General features: G+C 35.0%; 1 protein-coding gene across 3 annotated transcripts in view; it reads right to left on the bottom strand.

The window, feature by feature from the left end:
• Positions 1–1,057: 1,057 nt before the first annotated feature.
• Fbl6 (F-box and leucine-rich repeat protein 6) overlaps positions 1,058–25,802 on the bottom strand; it is a 58,864-nt gene continuing 34,119 nt past the window's right edge. For all 3 annotated transcript variants that reach the window (XM_087340808.1, XM_087340809.1, XM_087340810.1), the window contains one exon: positions 1,058–25,167. In XM_087340808.1, coding sequence (XP_087196934.1) covers positions 24,861–25,167 — 307 coding nt within the window. In that variant the 3' untranslated portion in view covers positions 1,058–24,860. The remainder of the gene's footprint in view (positions 25,168–25,802) is intronic.

Below are 25,802 nucleotides of genomic sequence, written 5' to 3' on the forward strand. Positions count from 1 at the left end.
AAATAACCTGCTACTTAGGGCTGAGTATCCATTTAAACAGCATAATCATATCAGGTATCATAAGGGAAGGTTTAATGAAAACATTACCCCAGGTCATGATATACCTCAATGGACATTATGACTGCAACAAGTAGAGTGTATGTTAGACTCCAATGAGGTAAAATGTGTATTGTATGTTTGTGGTATGTCAGTTAAGTAAAGTAAAGCTGTCCCAGTATATGCCATGTACGTGCTTGGGTGGAAAGGTGGTATAGCTCCTACTCATTCTTGACCTCTGCCACGTTTTACCCTTAGGAAAGGACCCCAGTACCAATTGGATAGGAGGCTGGGTGGGCTCCAGAGCCAGTCTGGATGCAGAGGTTAGAGGAAATATCCTCTGCCCCATTGGGAATCAAACCCTGGTTGTCCAGTCCATAGCCAGTCACTATACTGACTGAGCTACCCCAGTTTGAGGGGCGGGAAGGAACAAAAATGACCATGTTCAGAACTGTGTTGCACCACCAGTGCCACCAGAGCTATGCTGGCTCATTATGGTATGTCAGTATGATGTGAAAAATGTTTAAAGCTTGAAGTATGTCAAGGAATTTCTCTGAATGAATATTGTAACTTAGATTGTAAACGAACTTGTGGAATCTCTGTTACATGGAGGACTGTGTTATAGAGAGGAGTTGCTGCATATAATTTTAATATAGTAAGCATTACTGCATCAGTGTTTAACATGAACTATATCTGAGTCTATGAGGTAAACTTTATCCAATCTTCTTTCTTTTCAGGGCCAGGTTTGAAATTAGAAGTAACAGAAAGAAGAATTCAAATGATACAAAGCATTTTCTACATAATTTGTATAACCACCAATTCATGCACCAACATATTAAATGTATACACACTAAACTTATTACATTCATGCTTCCTGAGAATTTAAATCAGCTTGCATTTCATATGTGTAAATAATTTTAAAATCATAAATTTTTCAGTTTAATTATCATGGTGATTAAATCATGGAAACTATTCTTAAAATAATTATACCATACCACTATTTACACAACAGAACAAAAGGTTATTCGTTTCCTAACATCCATGGTACTTTTAGTGGCACATGTAACAATGTTTTATTCATAATTCAAATTTCAAATTATTAACAAGCACTGAATTTTTTTTATTATTAACCTGGAAGTAAATATTCAAATTAAAAACTTACAATGAACATAGGGTTAAATAGCATAACAATTATATGCAAACTGAAAATATGTATTTATAACATTTTCATTGTCTTTTAGTTGTGCATCCAAATTACACATATTTATATATTTATATTAATATTATACTACAAGGATGTTAAATTAATATTCTCTTTACAAACAGAATATTTTTTTATCCAAATGCACACTAAAACCACACAGCTTTCAAAATAAGCAATAATATAGTATTTTTAACATAAACTTCTTGATGATTGTACACAAAGTTCTGTATGCTTTAAAACATTTCAGTGTGTATGAATTGAACACACATTATAGATTACATATTACATATAATTTGGACTTATATATGGTACTCATACAGTTCTCTTTTTATATACTAAAATTCTTCTGACCTACAAACTAGAACAACAGTAATGTGTAAAAACAGATTTGTAGCAGTGAGTTATTCACAGGGGGAAAACGATAGAAAACTGGCTTGTATTTACACTTTGAGTGTATTTCATAACACTTATTTCAACATTCTTACAATTTTATGAACCAGATCAACAACTTTAAAAATCCATGTATCAAGTTGCATTGTTTTCCTTCAACCAACAAACAACTCCATTACCTTCTTAAGAACAGGACTTTCATAAATCAGTTTTAATCAACATCCACAATAAAAGATACACAGAGAAGCACTTCCTCAAATTAGGAAGGGCTGTAGACCCTTCAGTAGACTTCCTTGACTTAAATCTAGAGCTGAAACTTGTAATATTTCAAATCAAAGCCCAGCTAGCAATTCTGTTACACTAAACACATATCTTTGGAATATTAGCTTTCCATCATGTTCTATTTGGAGCTCGAAATGTAATTTTATGGCTTCTTGTAAACATTAAAAGAAAGTAGAAATGAATGTAAGAATTGCACAGATATCACCATTCTTAACTCAGGTTATATAATATACTAAACAATTCTTAAAAACAGACTGGAGCCTATAATTCAATTAATTTAATTTATTTAGAAACAAGACATTTATCATGTACAAAAATAAGGATAGACCTGGATGACAATACATTTTCAAAGGCATTGAACTGAATAAAAAAGTCTGGATATTTTCACCCATGTTTGAATAATTATTCAGAAATTGTAGGAAGGTTTATAGAATTCCCTTTTTATCCCATAAAACTTTAATGAACAATGTAATACAGAAATTTCTTTAATAAAAAAGGCAGTCATTATTTTACAAGCTTCATGTCTGAAGTAATTGGAACTTAGCATTTCTTATGAAACTAATTATTGTATAAATAAGAAAATAGATTTGTATCAAGGAATATGTAATAAATTAAGCTTGTTAGCTTCATTTATTACAGGACCAAGCAAGGGAACATCTGAGATAAAAAAATTATTGAGTTTGATACAAACAGTAAGAACAAAAATATCACAGGCCTTTTACAGAACCAAACATTATTTTAAGAAAGGTTGCCAATCTAGAATTAACTTAATAAAGATGAGAATGGTGATCTGCTTGCAGACTACCACACTATTTTGATTATGTGGCACCTATTGATGGTACATGGGGTTAACAATGTTAGGCAAGCTGAAATGTATTAACCTAATTAATCTGAATCTGAGAATATTACTGAAAAGTTTAAAATGTATAAATCACCAGGCACAGATCACATTCTGCCAGAACTCATAACAAGGACATAAAACACCATGACCTCAGATCCACAAATCTTCTTAATAATAAAGATGACTGTGTTCTGGGATGTTATGCGTTGTCTGATAGAAGTTTACAGACATGAATATACATGTAGGATTTGAGGTTTCCATGGCAGTGAGTCCGAAGGTGGCTGTCTTCTAGGTTGTTGTCCCCTGTTGTCTGGTAGAAATTTACCAATGTTTCAGACGTCCTTGCTGCTTCCATCATCGCCCTGATGATGGAGGCAGCAAGAACCTCTGAAACATTGGTAAACTTCTACCACACTACACAGCACAATAACCCAGAAGACAGACACCTTTCCTAAGAATATACATATGTATTTATAAAATGGTTGATATAGCCAACTGCAGTAATTAACAAGGAATATCACTGTTACCATCTACATATAAAATTGTATCCAACATTTACTTTACAAAGTTAACTCTGTAAGTAGAAAAAATTATTGTAGATCATCAGAGAAAATTTTAAAGCACCTGATAAACTGCTAATCAGATATTCTGTCTGTAAGATACTGGAGGAAAGATGGGAGTAAAATGGTAGAATATATAAGCTATTCATATATTTCAAGAAAGCCTGTAATTCAGTTGGGAGGAAAGTATAACACACCACTCTCACTGAACTTGACTTTTCCATGAAACAAGTTGGGCTAATTAAAAGGTGTTGAAATAAAACCTACAGTAAGTTCTGTACGGATGAACACCTATCAACTTTATTTCCTATTCAGAATAGTCTGAAATGAGGTGCTTTATCATCATAATATTTCAGCTTTTATTTATAATACATTATTAGGATGGTCCAAGAAAACAAAACAGAACTTGAACTAACAGAGCACATCAGATTATAGACTATGCTGATGATGTTAATTTATTGAGTAAAAACATAAATAAATATAGAAGCTTTATTTGACACTAGTAACAAAACTGATCTAGAAGCAAATGCAAAGAAAATGAAGTTATGTTCATATCTCATTACCAGCCTGCAAGACAAAACCACAATACAAAGGTATGTACTAAATTCTCAAAAAAATGTGGAAAAGTCAAAATATTTGGAAACTATGGTAACAAAAACAAAATTGCATTCACAAATAAATTAAGAGCAATCTTCATACCCTTCCTATTATGTAGTTGCATGTAACCATAACACAACTTTCCAATCACGCTTATGACTGACTAGCATTTATTTAAAATTTTATTATGCCAGATGCATTTCAGCCCCATGGGGCTTTCCTCAGTTGGTCTATGTTTGGTTCAACCTTACATTTTAAAAAAATATATATATTGTCCTAAAAATTTTTAAAACATTACAATTAAGTCCTGTTATACATTAAAAACAATTAATAATTGGCAAATATAAGATAAAATACAATATACATATTTTAGGGCAAAACTTACATCAACCACTGTGCTACCTCACAATTTAGAATATTGTTATAGTTTATTTTCATTGCACATATGTATTATCTGATTTGAAACTGAGTTGATATTTGTATTGCTGTCCAATTTTCCAGTAGTTTTGAAGTATTTTGAAATTTTTAGAATTGGGCTGAAACACATCTGGTACATTACACTGTAATAAATGTTAGTTAGTGCTAAAATTGGTTTGAAGGTTGTGTTATGATTAAATTAAGAGCAGATTAAATTCAAGAAATGTTTGCTAACATGCAATTCAAATTCTTCTGTCTTCCTGGCTTCTATCTAAAACCTAAAGGATGAAAACATATGAAGCTCTAAGTTTACCAATTGTTTTGTTTGTGTAAAACTTGACTGCCCCCATTACGGAAAAAAAACACAGACTGAATGTGTTCAAGAACAGGCTGGGAAGGAGAATGCTTGGAATGAAGTGACATGAGACTGAAGAAAACTGCATAATGAGGAGCATATTTTGTGCTCTTTATCAAATGTTATTAGGATGATCAACAGAAGGATGAGATGACTAGGGAATGAAGCATACATGGGGGAGATAAGAAAAGGATATAAAATGTTGGTTGCAAAGCCTGAAGAGAAAAGACCACTAAGAAGACCTAGACATATGTGGGAGGACAATATTAATATGGATCTTAAGAAAAATAGGTGTGGACTGGTTTCATGTGGTTCAGGATAGGGACTGTTAGCAGACTATTACAAACACTGTAATGAACCGTTGAGTTCCATAAAAGGCCAAGTATTTGACTAAGTGAATGATTATCAACTTCTCAAAAATGACTCTCTGCTCCTTGGATAAATATATCCATTATGTCCTTGCCATAGTATTTTATGTAGAATTGAGGTTGAGATGCATAAAAGAGGAACTAAAGAAATTGTCCTAATGAAATCATACTCAAGATTGCAAATTGATTGCAAATAAAATTGTATCATCATATCTTATGTGGAAGAATAATAGGAAATATCTTTAACATTTTAGGTGCAGTATTTAAATTTCTGGGGTCTACATGCACACAGATTTAATTGGAATTTAATCCATCTTAAAGTGCTGTATGGTACAAAATATAGTGTACTTACTGCATTTTTTAAGTTAAAACTTTGTTATTTAGAATGAACTCATATACCTGCATATGAAGTTTCATTCAGCAGACACATATCACATGAATTAGTAAGCCTCATCAAAAGATAATTGCAGCTGTGACTCAGACTACAACAGCAGGTGTCAAAGGCCAGAGCAATATATATCATTTGAATCAAAGGCTTTGTTTCTATCATATGATGTAAATTTTATTCCATTCTCAGCAATGCTACAGATTTCATTTGAGAATTTGAATCAGCCTGAAATGTGTGAACTGTGCACTCTGCATCCACAGGAAAAGATTGCAAGTTATACATACAAGAACAGTTTGGTTGTACAACAACTGAGAAGTCAAGACTAACAAAACAAAAGGGACCATGAAAAAGCTGACTTGACAGAATAACCCCCTACTTCCCAGTAAACATACCAAGGGTTATCCAAATCAGAGAGTCTGAATGGCCAGACAAGCAGGGGTGAGCATTAGCATACAAAAGATGTGATGTGACTAGAATGATGACAAGATGATACCATCCAACTCTGAATTTGTAGTGGGGTGTCTTAAGTGAGGACAACCAACAAACAAGGGTGTCCATCAGTTCACTGGTGACACCAGACAAAAGACTATGTGGCACTCCATGTAAACATGGACTCTACTTCATTTCTACTGCATTTCTAAACTTTTCAAATAATGACTGTGCTGCTAACAAAAAGGATCCAAACTGACAGACTATGGAAACTGAGAAATGCTTTTGACTTATTGAACAACACCTACACAGAATATTACACTCCTACTGAACACATGCCTCTCAATAAAGCTTAGTACTTTACAAAGCAGAGGTGAACATGGCCATACTCCGCATGAAAAGTGTGACTAGGATGATACAAGATCATACCACCCACACTTGCATTTAATGGAGTGTCCATCAGTTCAATGATTACACACTTGGCAAAAGGCAGAATGTGGCATCCTATATCAACAAAGACTCTACTCCATAAAGCGTTTTTGTGTATAGCTACACTTTCCAAATGACATTGCTGCTGACCAAAAGAATCCAAACTATTTCAACCTCATGTGATACTAAAACAGAACATATAAATTTCCGACTAGGTCTCACGAGAAACTTAACTGAAAATTTTGGGAGCATACTTTATTGCCATTGTCAGACCAGCAGTCATAGAGAGAAAACTTATTTCATTCCTGAATATAAATTTCAACAGTCACTGGCCAATTCATTCATCAAGAGTGAATTGTCATGTCTATTTCGCATGGGGGATACAAACGGAGTGCGAGTAAAATTCAGGGAGTGTTATGTGGGGGATGTGTTTTGGTGTTTTTATGTGTACTAAAAAGATACAAATTATGATATGTTGAGGAGTGCTTATAGCTTTCAAAGCCACAAAAAGTCCCATCAAACAGGTATGCAAAAGAAAACTTCATGTGTTTTTTAATGTGTTCCACTGAGTGAAACACAGTAATGAAATGCATGAAACCTAGTGTATGGGTCTCTCGTATGGTTAGGTACTAAGATTTAAAAACCAAACATATTCTTGTAAGATAAAGGCTAAGGCACTCTGCAGCACTGTTCTCTGTGGGATTAGGTGAATGATACATCAAATGTCATTTCCTCAAATTTGTGCTTGTACAGGAAGAAGAAAATACTCTGTAATTCACAGTGTCATAACAACACCTCATGCAAAAACAAATAAATATTAATTAACTTCTTAAATTTTACAGCAAATAAGGTTTGTTTTTTGATATCTGTCTATTTTGTTCTACTTAATATTAAATTAATTTTTCTTTCACTTATTTGATCCACATTTTAAAATATAAATACATTTTTAAAACATACCTGGTATGTATAAATATACAATTATAAGAAAAAATTAAAGAAAAACTAAACTAAAATTAATGATTATGGTTTATGATGATTTTGATGAAAATTCTGTACCAATAAAAGTGTGTGGTAATAACAATTTCACCACAATCACAAAAATCAGTGAGAACTACTTTTACTAACAAAGACATGGTAAAAATTAGTTTTTACTAGAAAGAACAGTAAATAACAGGGCTTTATTTTTTTATTTTTTTACTAACAGCTGCAGTAATTTCTGTCTTATTAGGAAATAGTAGTATTGTCTACTGTACTCAGAAATTTCAAATTTTTACTAGTAAGAACTGGCAGTAATGTATTTCAAGTTTTTATTGTAATATACATATATAGTCTCAGATTTAAAGCTATTTCATCTAAACAAAAGGAGTATATTTTATTAAAGACTGCTATCCCATTTTTTAAAACAAGATATATGTCCACTTACAGACCAAGTGGCTCTATACTTGTATGAAGGATGTATCAAATTCAAATTCCAACTGGGTAACCAGCTATGCTGACAGGTTCTTCAAGTTCTTCATCAGTCCATTCCAGTACCTTAAAACAGGACACAGCTATCTATTTTCAAATCCTAACCTACTCAAAATTAATTATCACCTTCCCACTTCAGCAAATTTATACACTCTGTGCAGTTAAAATGTTCATTAAAAATTCACTTACAAATACAAACCCCAGACACTACATGTGTTCAGCCTAAAATGAGAAACTAATCACTAATTTAAATTTTTAATTTAATACCATATCCTATTACAATGTTACTGGAAATCTCCATGGACATATGATGGCAGGATTTGAAATTGCATTTCTTTAAACATGGCTGTCAATTCTATTACATTATGTACATTATGCACATTATGAGCTGCTGATGAGTGCTTTTTGATACATTGATCGGAATCTGGCATTATTTTACACAACCACAGCACTGATGGTATAGTATTAGTTTACTCCTTCAGATGCCTTGTATGGTTCTAGTTCTGATAAAAAGCTTAGTATCTAAATAAGTAAGCAGTAGAATACAATGATAGTCTTGACAAAACAGTACAAATTTAATCACATCAGTGAATTTGGTACTATTAACCTTCATCATTCCTGGATCACAATATTAAGTGACATCTGGACTTACATCACCCTAGCATACCACCAAAGTAGCTCTTCATTTAGAGTCATAGCAGTTATGACAGTAATTTTGCTCACAGCTCTGTACAATATTTCACTATGCCATCTGGTTGTGGTTTCTGAGAAACTGTGAAGTTGAAGTCAAGTCATCATGATATTGTCATGCATTCAAAGTCTTGGTAGCAACATCATGATGCAAGCCAGAAGGAAAGATACAAAATAAATAAGAATTCACTCATGTGCTTGTTCATGACAGTGAGGGGTTCAGGGGTGGATAAATCTAAGGGGAAAGGAGATCAAAGCACTACTAGAAATTCTAAATATATAAACTGACCTATATTATTAAGTGTTTGTAGTTTGCCATATCTAGTGTTTGTGGTTTAGTTTGCCAGTGATGAGTAGATGATTTAGTGTGGTGTATGCCACAGCAATATTACAAATTTTTCAAATAAAAAGAAACTGACTTACATCATGCATTTTATGTTTGCCACATTTAGTCTTTGTACTTTTCTGGCAGTGAATTCAAAGAGCAGTAGACCCAAAATCTGTATTCTAGTTATGCTAGTGGAAAAGTAGGAAAAATTGCATTTCTCACAATAAAAGTTAATTGTATTCTTGTCATAATGGCAGAGATTTTGAAGAAAAGATCAGAAACTTAACAGGAGCTAATTTTGGAGATGCAATCCCATCTGACAGTAAAATTAAGCATCATAAAGACATTGGGGTGGCAGATGAAAACTGAAAGTCTGGTCAAAATCACAACATTCACAGAATTCTGATGGTGTCCATGCTTTCATTAGAGCTCTCATTGGATTGAAGATAAAAGAGGCACCCCACCTGAACAAAAATTCATTACCATTCTTTCTTCTCTTCTTCATGGACATGATCCAACTGTTGGTGGCAGAGACTAATAAATGTTATAACCAATACTTAGACACACTAGACAATGACAAAGGATGCTCACAATTTCCTAACATGGCTACAGGAGATAATATATTTTTAGCTCTTATCATATAAACAATACATGATATGTATCACACATTGAAGAGTACTGGTCCACTCTTGATCAGTTCTATTTGCCATTTTACAGCAACATGATGAAACATGATTAGTTTTTACATGAACAAAAAATTTCCACATTTTCACAACAGGAATCAACGAGTCAAGAATGACAAGAACTAAGACAGATTTCGGAAAGTAAGATGATCTCTCTTTGGTATGAATAATGATACCTAACCTAAATTTTACAGCCCATCTGAAGATTAGCTGTAGATAAAGTCACTGCTATTCAAAAGCAGAGTTATTTTCAAGCAATACATTCCAAACACAAACGCTGTAGTATAAGGACTTACAAACTGTGCAATATGACTGGTTACACTTATGATATGAGCATAAACTTGGGAAAAGAAAGGAAAACTGCAACACAGACAATTACAGCAACACGTGACATTGAGGCACTAGGAAAATGGGAAGGGTTGTCCAAGAAATTTTCTTCTCTCTGGATTTATTTGATGATCTGAACATAAGAACTATCAACTGTCAGATGGAATCATAAAGGAATGCTCGTGAACTCTGACAATAATACAATAATCTGAAATAGGATGACACACATGCTAGAGTGAAAAGTGTCTCAACAGCAATGAATTTGAGAGACAAGCGAGATGAGGCATACTGACAAAGGTACACAAACTGCTGGCAGAATGTAACATCCTTAATGAATGCAAGAGAGCACATAATCCTGCCACTGTAGACAACTAGACACTGAATGAACTATATCAACAACGGGGAAAGAACAGTTCATTTTCACCAGTTGAATTTTACAGTACAGAAAAGTTATATCATTCTAATATCCTACAGTAGCCAACTAAACCACAAAAAATTTCTTGGAAATGAGTGCAAGGGAGCCTCAACCTCAATCCTGTCTAAGCCAATAACATGGCTCATCTTGAAGCTCAACACATCAGACACTGGATAGCTACAGGATCACACTTTTGGATGCTGACCTGTGTCTTCATATCTTCCACATATAAATAATCTAAATCAACCTTCTATTACAAGGTGGGAGCAATATTTACTAAAATATATGTATTGCGCATTTGTGTTTAATTTAGTTTAAAAATTTATAACCTGCTTGAAGAAGAAACAATACCGTAATATTAAAATACAGCACTACAGAACTGTTCAGTGTATTTTTTAAAATAACATTTTACACAGACGTTTTTCAATACTACCATAATAAATTACTACCTGAATCAACAAAATTAAATTCTGGCCAGCACTCATATAGTTTCATTTAAATATCATATTCCCTTATGATGAAGGTTAAAATTAATCTTAAACAAACAAAATGGAAGGTTGTGGACCAGATTTTTTTCAGGATAGGGAACAGTGTAAGGCTTTTGTTACTATAAAAGGCAGGGAATTTCTTGAACATATAACTGACAATCAGTTTTTCAAGGACTTTGCTCCTTGGAGTTAGTTATTTAATTCAAAAGTTAATGTTTTGGGTTATCAACAATGATTGATGTTTCTGGGAGAAGAATGTGAAAATTTGTACACAACTCCACATCAGAAAAAAAGTAAGTAAGTAATAAGACTGATTCCCATACTGATTAAAAATCAAATTTACTAAAAAGAAGAGAGTATCTGTATGGAAAAGTTTTCCATTTATATCAATAATTATTTCTTGAACACAGGACTGAAATAATAAGCTTCCATCTAAATATACAGATATGTGGCTATTATACACAAGTAGAATTTATGAAAACTGAATTCTTTATAATGGCAGTGCTCTATGTATAAAAATATATACAGCACTGCCATTACAAACTCAACAAACACTATATAGAACTATTATGAAATTTAAACTTCAATAAAGTTTTCTTGATGCTCTTTCTCAATTATACAGGTTCAAGAGTCACCTGTTTTAACGCTGTATGCATAAACAATTATACAATTTTTGGTGTCAGTGGAATGGTTTTACAGACTTTAGAAATTATACTGGCAATCTGTTACACTCTGGACACTGGTTACTATACACCACATAAAAATGTCCAACAAATTTGTATGCCCAGCAGGTTGGTAAAGAGAAGAAGCTCTAGACACACGCACACACATACACATATTTGTGGAAACTGTCACTGTCAACATACCTTACTCTATCAAAAATATAATTCTGTTGCACTACACGTTTCATCCCGACAAGGTGATTTTCAGGTGCATAAAAAGATTACTGAAACATGCAGTGTAATGAGATTATATTTGTAACAGATGCATACTGATGGTGATATTCCACATACAGTACAGCAGGGGTTGGCAATGTGCAGACCAGGAGTACATTTTGATCTGCCCACGGAGTGTTTGGGAAGATAAGCTAAAATGAGGCCTGTATACAAATAAATAAAACTAAATAAGGAAAGCTCATGGCATTTAGCCTTTAACTAAGAGCCGACAACATACATCACTAACACTTCTTTCCTGTAATGTAAAACTAGTCAATTATTCAAATCCATAATCTTCCTGGCAGTTACAAGCTGCTACATATACTCGCTTCAAAACTACTGTTGATACAACACAATATTGGATGCATGGGTTGAGTGAGGGAAGGTAGGGTGAGTGGTAAGCTGAAGAAGGAAACATAGAGATTCCTTTTATCTAGTGCAGAATGGACCAATTTGTAGCATGCAAATCCAGAACATTTCATGGGGTTGGAAACATGGGAGCAGCACCCAATAAGACGTCATTGTGCTTCTGCTTTGGAAGTGGTCATATGTAAACTGTAAAAAGGTGAATCATTCGCACTACACTCAACAGTGATACAGAGTTATATTTGAATTGTACTAAAACATAGCATCCAACAAATGGAATGCTTGTGACAAACGCAGGATTTTCAAAGAAGACTGGATTAGCAAATACTTCTGTATTGAAAGTGATGGTAAAGTGGTTTGTCTCATCTCCCAAAGAATGGTTTCTATTTTTAAAGATTACAATACCAAGTGCCAATATAAGGCGCAAACATATATGAAAATTTGATTGTCTCACTGGTAAACTTAGGAAACTGAAAATCAGTAATCTGAATGTCTCTCTGATCAGTCAATAAAACATCTTCAGTGTCAAATGCATTCATAATGAATCACGACTACATGCTAGTTAAGTAGTGACTGGGGGGAAATATATATATATATATATAGAGAGAGAGAGAGAGAGAGAGAGAGAAGAGGCCTTTTACTGAATTTGTGAAGCAATGTATGTTACCTGCAACTGAAGAAGTGTCCAGATAGAATTTTTTTTGAAGACATCAGCCTCTCTACCTGGGCTTGTGCAGGTATACAAAAGAATTGGGAGTAAATTTATTTGAACAACTTATAATAAGGACAAAATAAGTTGAGTGTAATGCACTCACAATGGATGAAATTAACATCACAGATACTGTTTAGTTCTTAACATTCATTTGTGAAATTGATGCACATGAAGAACTAGTTACTTTGTGCAGTTTGAAAGGCACTATAACTGGTGAGTATTTGTTCCTGAAAGTACAGGCAACACTCACTACTTTGGAACTGAGCTGTAAAAGTTGATAAGTGTAACAACAGATGGTGGAAAAAACATGTGTGGTTCTAAGACCAATGTAGTAGGGCAAATCAACAAGGAAGTAATATAAGTTGGCTCTGAAACTCTGATGGTATTTCACTGAATCATTCACCACGAGGCATAATGCTACCAAAATTTGTCACTGAAGGGTGTTATGCACATTTTTATTTCAACAGTGAACTACATTTGACACAACAGTTTGACCCACAATCAGTTCCAGCATTTTCTGGAAGAAACTGAAACACAGTATAATGTCATCTATTATTTAGCAGTGAGATGGATGAGCAAAGTCCTGAAGAAATTTTTTTCATTTACAATATGAAACAGACATATTCATGACAGAAAAGGATAAAACTGTACCACAGTTATCACATCATAAATGCACCCTACAGCTTGATTTGCTAGTGGACATAAGAACTTATCTTAATGAGCTTAATGTGAAACCTCAAGGGAAAGGTAAATTACTGTCTAAAATGTTTTCTGATGTTCAAGCATTCTAAATTAAATTTCTGCATAAACACATTAATGAACATAACTTGTACTACTATATTTTTTACAAAATTGATTTGGTACCTTTCATCAAACCATTTGAATGGCTAATGCTAAAGAATAAATTTGTTAGCATCATTCAACATTTCTGAAATGAATTTACTTCAAGGTTTGCTGATTTTAAATTTTTTACATTTTACTTGTACAGAAATCCTTGTTCTATTAACATTAATGAGGTTCCTGCACAGATGCAAATGGAGGTGACTGAATTAAAAACAAAAACTCTTTAAAAGATGCTTTTCTGAAGCAGATCTATCACACTTTTATGCCAGACTCCCTATTTTAAATTTCTCCACCATCAAGACATTTGGAAGGAGGGGAGGAGAGAGAGAGAAAGCATGTGGTAGCACTTACATCTGTAAACAACTTTTCTTGGGTATTATAAATATATATATTTCCTGGCTTAGCGAAGAACACTTGCATGCTATGTTACATATTTCATCTTCCAGTTTCAAAGCAGATATCCACAAATTAGTTGGTGACAATGAACATCAGAAATCTCACCAAGCTGATTTTAAAATGCATTTTATTAAAGTATAAAATTTGATTAGTCTTGATATTTTTGTAAAAATGTAATTTTCTATTTCAAGTTTGTTTTATTTTTTCCATTAAAAATTTTACGATTATAAACAGTTTATGCCAAAATAAAAGTTTTCAAACTGTAATGATTTAAAATAAATATGAAACCATTATGCATATATAATAAATGTACCTCATTTTCTGATCTCCTAGTCATGCAGCCCACATTATAAAGTCAGATGTAATATGCAGCCTGTTAGTGCCAAAAGTTGCCAACCCCTGCAGTACAGTCTCGATTTTCCGATCTGACATTCCGTTTTATTTTATGGGCCATGAATCACAGTTAGGGATTGAATTCTTTTGAGACTGTACTTGCTTACATTGAACAACAAAGGGAGGTGACCACTACAGACACACTACAGTTCAGGTGCTGGTATGACCCTGCTGTAAAGAAAAGAAAGGTGGTTCAGAAGCAAACAACCATCACTAATGTCTTCAAAAAATAAACTCTTTCATTTACAAATTTATATCATGTTAAATACTATTTTTGTTTGTGAGATTTTTTCATTTTATGTCATATTTTAATCTTCTTAACTTAATAATATCATAAAGTGAGTTGATAGTTACCCTCACCTTTCTCATTAGTCTTCCACATTATTTGACATGTTCAATTATCCAACTGTCCTTCAGTCCTGTTTATGTCAGATAATCAGGGCTCTACTGTACAGGCAACTCTCAGTTTACGAACATTCACTATAACAAATGTCACAAATCATTCAAAATTTCTTAAAGTTGCCAATAGATATAGTTCCTTATAAAACGAAATGCCAAATGTATAGTGAACATAATTGTAAGATTTAAATAAATAAACTTTTAAAAAATGTATTTATTACAATAATTATCAGAAAATTATTATATGATAACTATACTGGACTGTTCTTGGTTAATAAAACTAATCTAGCCAGTAAAAAACGTACAACGAACGTCTTGGAACAGAACTCATTCGTAAACCGAGAATTGCCTGTATATGCATTTATTTTTATAAGATTACACACCAGGATGCAATTCTTAAAATTACTCTAGACATGTAGTTGACCAGCTATCTGTATTCCTCTTTATCTCCAGATGAATGCAAAAATCTACCTTCAAATAGGCCACAGCTACCTCTTTTCAAACCATTACGTACTCACTATTCACCATCATCTTCCCATCTCATTTGAACTAGAACATTGAAAAAGTGTGGATAAATAACAACCAATCAAATTAATATAATTTTAGTTGAAAAATTAACACCAGGTTGAGGCACATGAATGTAATGAGATGAAATGCATGCAATTACACACTGCAGAAGCTGTCATATTTAATTATAAGTTGCAGCTCTAGGTTTCAATAAAAGCCGTTTTGTGTGAAGGAGACTAAAATCTAGAGTGCTGTAGAGACACTTCAGCCCTTCTTGATATAATTCTGCCACTGTACAACACTTACAGCAACTGAAGCATTTTTGACAATGGAATAAATATGCTAATTATCACAGCATTCAAGATTTTCAGGTTACAGTGTTACTAACCCATATATATATAAATGTTAATTGCTTAATTGTTTATTTATTTTGGAGTTAAATTTGCATTCATGCCAGTGAATTATAATTTTGGCTGCCATATCTTTAACAACATCATACAGTCATGTTACTCTTTGTTTTATATTTACCTTCTTTCTTCCAGTCTTAAGTAGATACATTTTATTGTACTCTTTACAGTAACAACTGTACTAGAAGTAATTATTAAAAACAAACAGTATGTAAGAAATACTGTAATCATCAGACACATTAAGAGGTGGTCAGTGTTGCTCTCTGTGAGTACAGCCATAACCAAAATTGTAGATCCTTCACCATTTCCTCTGATATATTATAGACGAAGTTAAATTTTTGAAATGGTCATATTAAACACAGATTACACACATGCTATGGCCCATTTTCCGTCTACCAGACTTTTCCATGTTCCAAATCTTAACTGACTGCTGAAATAGATTCATACACATTCTTGGTAACTTTGGAACATGAAGTTGTCACCCACATGATGAAGAGTGAACTTTACACTGTATAGTGTGCAAAGTGGTAATTCTAAGATGTGTCTTAATTATGACATTTTATTTGGACACTGACAGTGAAATGTGCCTAAATAAATTATAATAATACTAACACATCTTTGGCATTAAACTGCAGAAAGATACTTTAATTGGTGGCACTCCAAAGTATTATTAAACAAGCACAAATAAAACAACTTAACTGGATAAGGAAAGAAATAAAGCATTGGAATGTCAAATTTTGATTTTTGCATAGTGAAAAAAGAGGGAAATATATGCAGAATACTGCAAATAATATGTGACTCAATGAAATTATATACAATTATGACTGTTAGGGCCAGAACCTAGTTTAGATAAAGTTGAACTAGCCATTTAAAAGTTATAAATCTCCAGGTATTCATTAAATTCTAGCATAATTAATTAAAGCAGTTAGCAAAAAGTTGCATATGGAGATCTATAAGCTTATTCAGTTAATTTGGGATAAGGAAGAGATGCCACAACAATGTCTGATTTCTAAAACCTAAAGATTAAAATATACAAAACAATAATTTTGCCTGTTGTTTTGTATGGGTGCAAAACATGGTCTCTCACTCTGAGGGAGAAACATAGATTGCAGGTGTTTGTGAATAGGGTGTTGAGGAGGATATTTGGGCTTAGGAGAGAAGACGACGGGACATGGAGAAAACTGCATAATTATGAGCTTAAAAATTTGTATTCCTCCTTCAATATTGTCAGGGTGATTAAGTCGAGAAGAATGAGATGGGTGGGGCACGTGGTGTGCATGGACGGAGCAAGAGGTGTGAACTGGGTATTGGTCGGGAAACCTGAGGGGAAGAGATCGCTGGGGAGACCTAGATGTAGATGGGAAGATAATATCAAGCGGGATCTATGGGAGATAGAAGTTGAAGGCGACTGGATTTTGTTGGCCCAGGACAGGGACCGGTGGAGGGCTTTGGTTAATTAAGTGATGAACCATCAGTTTCCATAAGCGATCTAGTTAGTTTATGTGTTGTGCATTACTGTTACCCTGAAACAACTTTTGGTTTCCTTATTTCTTACCTAATTCAGTCAGTTATAAGTTATATTTGCATTGCAAACATATCTGTTGTCATTACACATATATCCAGAACAGATATGAAATATTATGGATACTAAATGTGCTGAATAAAATAAAATGAATATTTGTAGATACCCACACTCAGGAACTAGAGGAAAGAAACAGACTAAGCACTTCAACATGTGACAGGTGTCAAAACTACATGAAGTTTGATACCATTTATTACCAACTTCCAAGAAATGTAATTTTGTCTAAAATGAGCATTAAATTAAAAATATCCGCTTGAAATATAGAGAAAACAGCTGCAAGATTAAACTTTCTGCAACATTCAACTGTCATGTCACATTTCAAATATAACCTCATGTCGATTTTGTCCTATCCTGCCAAAACTTGTATTGAAGTTTAAAATAATCCATCAAATAAAGTGTAAATGTGTACAATAGTTCACCAGTAACTACTACAAACTTTTCTTGCAATGTAATTTTCCTCTTTGGATACAAAGTATTTGAATATTAAAACGAATCCAAGGCAAAATTAGTACAGCCTACCTTCCTATTGCACAGTCCTCAGTTCTATGAATCTTATGATGTTAATATGTTATATTCAGGTAATGTAATTTAGCACTGACTCTTCTTGAGTCAGAATTTTTAATCACTTGCAATTGTAAAAATGTCACAGATTTTAAAAACGTATTACTTAAGTATGTGAGCCGGCGTAGCTCATTCGGTACAGTGACTGGCTACGGACTGGGCGACCGGGGTTCGATCCCCGACGGGAGCAGAGGATTTTTCCCCTAGCATCTGCGTCCAGACCGGCTCTGGGGCTCACCCAGCCTCCTATCCAATGAGTACGGGGGTCCTTTCCCGGGGGTAAAGCACGGCCGGGGCGTGATGCTGACCACTTACCCCTATCTAGTGCCGAGGTCAAGAATGAGAAGGAGCTATACCCCCACTCCCCCCAAGCGCCTACATGGCGTATAGTTGGACAGCTTTATTTTTGCTTTATTACGTAAGTACACATTCTGTCTATATTCAATTTGTCATATATAACTTCAAAGTTCCGCACCATCGCCATGTTCGTAATTACAGTGGAACCTCTTTTAACCGACCTATATGGGGGGGGGGGGGGACCATAGGTCGGATAAGCCGATAAGTCAGATGAACGAGGGGAAGGGGAACGTGGTCATGGATATGAAAAAATGGGTAGAAGACAAAGATATAACTAGCAGAGTTGAAACAAAAACATGTAAATCATTGTTATAAATACTGAAATATACAAATTTTCCTCGACAGATGATGCGGGCATATCGCACGCACAAGCCGACGGCAAAAGTCACTCGTGAGCGCTGTCCATCAAATTTCTTCTAGCGACTGAAAACACGTTGGCGTCGCTCGTATCGTATGGGTCTCGCCGAGAGAAACAGATCGCAACCGATTTGGTTGAAATTCGGTCGGTTAATGCGGGAGTCGGATAATCGAGGGTCGGTTAACAGAGGTTTTACTGTATCATTTTTTTTTTTTCAAAATGTGTAAGAATGCTTAAAATCTACCTCCAAACAAAATGTAATGTTCCTGACTCCATCGGTCCATTAGTTATCAGTTACAAACTGAAAGCTAAATGCAAATTCTTGCAGGGCTGCTATGTTGATCAAATCTAAAACTTCTTGACGATGGTGAAGAGTCAATTGAATAAAATTTTTTTTGGATATTATCCATCGTCTAGTAAATATAAAACGTAAAAAACGACGTTTCGGAGATGGGACTCTATCTCCGTCTTCAGGTTCCTACACAGTTGGGCCCACTAGATAGAGCTAATCTCTATCTCCGGACAAAGTAAAAAAGTGAAAGTCCCAGAATAAAAAGGCATTACCACACCATCCATCCGTGGGACATAGAGTCCCATCTCCGAAACGTCGTTTTTTACGTTTTATATTTACTAGACGATGGATAATATCCAAGAAAATTTTTATTCAATTGCTATGTTGATGTTTTACATCTTAAAATTATTATCTTAACAAAAGTTACATAATTCCTGAAGATCTATTATCATACACCATTTCTGAACCCAGTATTAAATTATGCCAGTGTCACTGCCGGCTCACAAGTTTGTTCTGTGAATCCATTTATAATAATTTATATATAAGGCTCTGTATATAGATGGAAGCAATACAAGTAGGTTTACAAATTACAGGTAGCCCTCGATTTGCGCCGATTTTGAAACCAGCAAGTCAAAAAGTGAAAAAAATATATTTTACTATTATTTATAACGTTTTATACAATGTATCTCGTACTGATTCTTATACTAAATCGTAATTCTTACATCGCTGAATGTGAATAAAAATTATAAATACAGTCATCTCTGCAATTGCGTATGTTTCGTTAACGCGAATTTGTTCCAATGAGATCGATGAATCGGTAAAAGCTGTTTGTGAAATGCAAACTTTTGCATATGCGAATTTGCTCTTATGCTGGCGCTTTAAACTTTCAAAGGACTAATTTAATCTCTGCGGAGGTACCGGGGTTATTTTTACTACGCGATTTTCTATAAGTCGGCGTCTTACATGAATGCAACTATCGCATAACAGCAGAGATGACTGTACACATCAATCACATGAAAGAATCTCTGTCAATCGCGGGGACCAACGAATTGCCGATTGTAAGTGTATAAAATATATTTTTTAAATTCCCTTTATTTTATTTACGTTATTTCAGAGCTTTAAATGTAATGCCAATACATTACTCGTCAATGTTTGGGTGCCATTGACTTCCCATTGATTTACTTTATAAAAGAGTTTCAATTTACGCCGGTTCGTCCAGGAACGTATCCCCGGCGTAAATCGAGGGCTACCTGTATTTCCAGAACCCCTTGTTCCTTCTGGAAACTACCCTAATGACTGTATATTTTATAAAATACTTAACACATTACTTCAAGGATGAGTAACTTTTCCCAAATGAAAAGTTCAAAGGAGGTTCTATAAAGAAAATGTTACTTCTATTGGGTGTAGGTGATGGTGAATTTGTGCAGTTGCTCTGGATCTTTTAGTATTTATTCACAAGTGATCCTTTTCATAATAGCCCTGCTATCAGCAAATATCTGACTCAGACCCGTATAGAACTACATAAAATAAACATCCCTTTCCATTACTTGAAGAAACTTCATGACTCATAATCTCAGATTTGGCATATTCTTACTGTTTTCATTGAAGCACCTGACTATTTAGGTTTCAAATTTGTGTTAATATTTATAATGTATTCCCCATCTTCTGTATTAGAGACACTCTTGTTTGAACCATAAAGGACTTGAACTTCTAACATCAACTATAAAATCACTCTCCATAAATTTCAACACTTTGCTCTTTTGAAGAATAAAATGCATATGCCTTATACATTGCGTTCACTAGGCAACTGTAACTTCCCAGCTTCCAGCTGGAACTATATGACTAACTGCCACGTGCTACAAGGTTTTCCCAATACGAGTCAAGTACCACTTCATAAAAGCAGCAAAATCAACTTGCCTACGCCATAGCAGTTCCTGCTGGGAGCTGAGAAGTGACGTGTTCAACTTTATCATCTCAAAGTATTCATTCTACAGTCTGGCAATATTCACAACTTTGCATTACTCGGTGCACGTCTTTGTCCGGAAATAAATTTCTTATGTGATGACAGTATACACGTTTAAGATAAAAAACAAACTCGATTAAATATAAAACAAAACTTAATACCTCACACTTTTAAAGTAATAAAGGTACAAGCTTCCTAAGTAACAGATGAAGCAAATATTAAGAATGTAATCAATTCTGACATTAAAAATTTACAGGACCGTAATTTATGCATAATGAAGAATCCTTCACTTGAACATCTGAGCATGTATAAGCATAAATCACATCAATTTATTGGATCTAAAATTATGGATGACTGTAATCTAATGGCAACTTCATCCATTTCCATTTCTTGTCACTGCACCTCAACCAATTTATTATTTACTAGGCAGTGTATTATGAAAGCGGTGTACAAGGAAATAGTAGTGTGTCATTTATCATTAAAACTTTTTAATCATCAACCTTTTATGACGGTACCAATTTCTAGCTAAATATAGGCATTCATACAATACAGTATCAACCTATAGATAAAAAATACACTTTGTATTTATTCCCAATACACCACACTTGATTGTGAGCCTTAAATTTAATTTCTTTACCTATGTCACACAAGCACTGAACTACAAAGCTGCAGCTTTTTGAGTATTTTTAATAGTGCATTGACACTTCCCTGACATATGACATAACCACATAACTTGACTCGTTGGCATCATATTTATATTTTCTTCCAAAGATCTTACAATACTTCTCAAAATTGTATAATGATATGACACTGTGGAGATGTAGGCAAAGATCAATGTTTTGGAAAAATTAGCCTCCATCTTCAGGGCTGAAGATGGAGGCAACATGTTTCTCCAAAATGTTGGTATCTATCCACAAGTACACATGGTGCCACAAACCAGAAATATAAAATCAACACTTTTACCATTATCAGAACCTCAAATTTTCAAGGAAATGTAGTACACATATTTGTGGCTAATACAAACCATTTATAACTAGCCCCATCTCAATGCTTTTCACTATTTTTGTCTGACAACAATAATTTTAGGTCTATAATCTGCAATATCAAATGGAGGTTTCACAGACAAACACATAAGGCTCAAATAGCTGTACACACTATAAACTAATGGTGACTAAATAAATAAAACCACATTTTCATTATGGAAATTATTGTGCAAAATATAAGTACTGGTACTGGGTACTGGGAACGACCCGTTCTTCAAGTGCCTGAGCACTGGGGGTCCCAACTTTTTGTTGGCTTGATCTATAGACATTCGGTAGGACTCCTTGAACAAGGGATCGGCCCGTCGCAAGGCCTCTACCTGTACACAGGACAGCACAACACAGAAAAATGCAGACAAACATCCATGGCTCGAGTGGAATTCGAACCCACGGTCCCAGCGACCAAGCAGCACAAGGCCCACGCCTCAGACCCCGCGGCCACTGCGGAACCGCAAAATATAAGTACCTGCCATAAATAGAAACATGGAAACTCTAGACACTGGTAAGAAGACTGATCTAGAAGTAATGCAGAAACAACTAAGTAAATGTTAATGTCTTATCACTGGAAAAAGAATACAGGAGAGAATCGTAATACACAAACAGCTGGTAAATTCTTTGAATATATGTCAAAGTTCAAATAACTGTAAACTAACTACATGGCTTATGGAACTCGGAGGTTCATCACCGACTTGACCAAAGCCCTCCACTGGACCCTGTCCTGGGCCAACAAAATCCAGTCCAGTTTCATAATGAAGGGAAAAAATGGCCATGTATAACATAAACAAGTGAGCCAGGTAGGTCAGTCAGTATATTGACTGGCTGTGGGTTGGATGATCAGGGTTCAGTCCCCAACAGAGGCAGAGGATTTCCTTCTAGCTTCTGCATCCAGACCAGCTCTGGGGCCCACCCAGCCTTCTGTCCAATGGGTACCGGGGTCCCTTCCCGGGGGTAAAGTGTGGCCAGGGCATGCTGCTGACCACTCACCCCCTTCTACTGGTGATGCTGAGAATGAGTGGGTACTATATCTCCTCTCTCCTAAATCCCAACATCGGCATGTAATGGGATGGCTTTTTACAATACAAACAAAGAGATGAGTCAGTTAATAAATTCTTATTGTGGACATTCAAAGCATAAGTGACACTAACACAGTCTTCCTCATACATATGCACATATTGTAAGTTATTTTGATAAGCTTCTACAAATTTTTAAATAATGTTGTAGGAAAAAATTAAAATAATAGTCAACCACTCAACCAATAGCTTGGTGGTGATGTCATGAGCATTTCAACTATGTGTTTGCCTTGGGATACCTCAGCCTTCACACTTTATCATAATGAATTGACCATAAGGATGATACTATGCTTACACAGTTACCATCAGTGAAACAAATTCCAATTCGAATTAGAATTTTGAACAGAAATAAACAATGTATGAGCAAACAAATTAAATGTATTATTCAGAGGGGAAAAAAATTATAGAAGTGTGAACATATTCAAACTGATTTTACAAAATAATCATGTCAGAGATAAATATAGGACTAAGTGTCTCAGCTTTATACAACACACACACACACACACACACATGTACGCACGCACACAAATGATTTATTTACTGATCAAGCTTTCTTTACAAATGATTAACATGTCAATTTGTGGAACATACATTTCTGGTCTGTTGAAAATTCTCACTGACTTAGGCAAGTCAATCATCAACGGTGATGGGGAGTGAACGTCTGGTGCAGCATCACTGATGATCATATCCCTCGGCAGTACTTCATTGAAGTATCATTACCAGAATGCAGGTACCTAGCTTTTCACCTTTTTCGTCAGAGAATATTTACTGTTGCAAATTCATCTGGCAATGTGGTATGATATGACGGTTGTCCTCCACATTAGGCACACATACTGAGACAAACACTTCATGAACAGTTTCCTGATCACTGGACTGGACACAGTGGAAATGTTGGTTGGCCACCACATTCATGAGATTTAACCCTTTTTTTCTTTGAGGAACCACCAACCACAGCAGCAGAAAAATGCAACAATGCATTATTGCAGCCTTATGCTCTTGCTGTATTACTTCAAACTATGCTATCTGTAAATTCCCTCAATTCAATGCATCTGGAAGTGTATTGATGCCAATGGCTACCCTTTTTGAACAGTTATTACTGTAACTTTACATGAATATTATAATTTTGAATGTGAAAACATACTGATGTATTTGTCTCTCATACTTTGAGTGGTGACATCTCAGTATCGGTTCATACAATATGAATGTGTTATACGAACTCATCTCAAATCTGGCTTAAAAAATAAATAAGATTCCATTTGAAAACCAGGAAGTAACCTTGATAACTTGAAAGTAATGATTCCATAATGAATATTCTACTGCTTAATGCATATCCCATTAGACACTGCATACATTTTATTTGAAACATTTTTTTGTATATGTTAAAAGAAGAGTTATTTGAGGTCACAAAGTTAGGAGGGACACACACACAAAATGTATCCCAAAAGATATATACACAGCAGCAACATTGGTGGCAGCTTGTCAATCAGTTACTGAATGCCGTCAACTGTGCCACAATGCTAACACGTACACATATTTGGTAATTCACTACATGCCAATGTTGATATGTGTAAAGGTTTAGTTCATTCAAATGCATTTATTTCATTCAATGAAAGTCTGTAGATATCATTTTAAAACATTCTGTACATACACAGTTATTTGTATGCGTGCATGTACGTGCGTGCACGTGCATAAAGCTTATATACAGCATGTATTAAACCACAAGCACACAGGCAAATTCAATGAAAAAGCTCAGTTATGAGAAACATTCTCAAACTCTACTCCAGTTCTGTATTTATAACAGGAACCATTGCAGACAGAGTATGTATCAGTTTTCCCGTCCAACATAATACTTTAAAATCTCATTAAAATCTTAACAAGTATTTATAGAATAAGATCATTGGAAGAAAATGAAAAGCACATTAGTACAAGATTTCCAGCTACTCAAGAAACACAACCATACTCATGAAAGAAATGCCAAATTCCACTTAGTTCAAACTATTGCCACCACTTTCTCCTACCACTGGCACAACATTTTGTTGGTCATTTTGTCCAACAATGTTCTCAGCTTCTATCTCTTCTTGTTTTGGAGATGTTCCATCAACCTTATCAGCTTCTGGCTTTTCCTCAAATGTGCTTCGCAGCTCATTCACTTCATTTCCTTCGTACAGCCTCTTCATGCCACGAGGCAGTGCTCGGCATGATGATAGGTTCAGTGAGACCAGCAGCGGACACTGAAGCAACACTGCTTTCACAGGACTCAGACTGACTGATGAGCCACACAGGTTCAGAACCCTGAATTGTGCACAATGGTTTACTAACAGTGACTCAAACAAAGGGTTGTATACAAATGATTTAGACTGAAGCTATGATTTCGATCCGGCAGGTGGCAGCAGTCTGCTGCCTTGGTGTAATCCGAGTGTTGACCTTGACGGTCATGTGGCCGAGAGATGGCGCCACAGCGTCGTGGGAAGTGCCGCGGGCAGCATCATTTAGTCCCACAGGACAGTAACCAGTCTGACAAGCGATGGACAATGCCCGCCCACACACCAGCCAACAGACTCAAGCTGAGGTGCAATCACTGGGGTTCACTGTGCTCCCACACCCGCCCTATTCCCCCGACCCGGCACCAAGTGACTATGCCCTCTTCCGTGAGATGAAGAATCCCCTGCGTGGTCACCGATTCCCCGATAGTGACACCTTACATGATGCTGTCAGGGAGTGGGTTTGAGACACCCCCAAACAATGGTTTCGTGAGGTAATACGGAAATTGCCAGAGAGATGGCAATGGTGCATCAACCTCCAGGGAGAATATGTTGAACGGGCCGAAGTGTAACCTGGGAGCCACCACCATCAAGGATCACATAATTCAGGTTAGTCTAAATCATTTGTATATGCCCCACATACCTATTTGAAGATTTCTGTCTTCT

This window comes from Zootermopsis nevadensis, unplaced genomic scaffold (genome assembly GCF_977971745.1).
Source record: "Zootermopsis nevadensis isolate Lab colony 2312 unplaced genomic scaffold, Znev_1.0 Znev_ptg000061l, whole genome shotgun sequence".
Taxonomy (NCBI): domain Eukaryota; kingdom Metazoa; phylum Arthropoda; class Insecta; order Blattodea; family Termopsidae; genus Zootermopsis; species Zootermopsis nevadensis.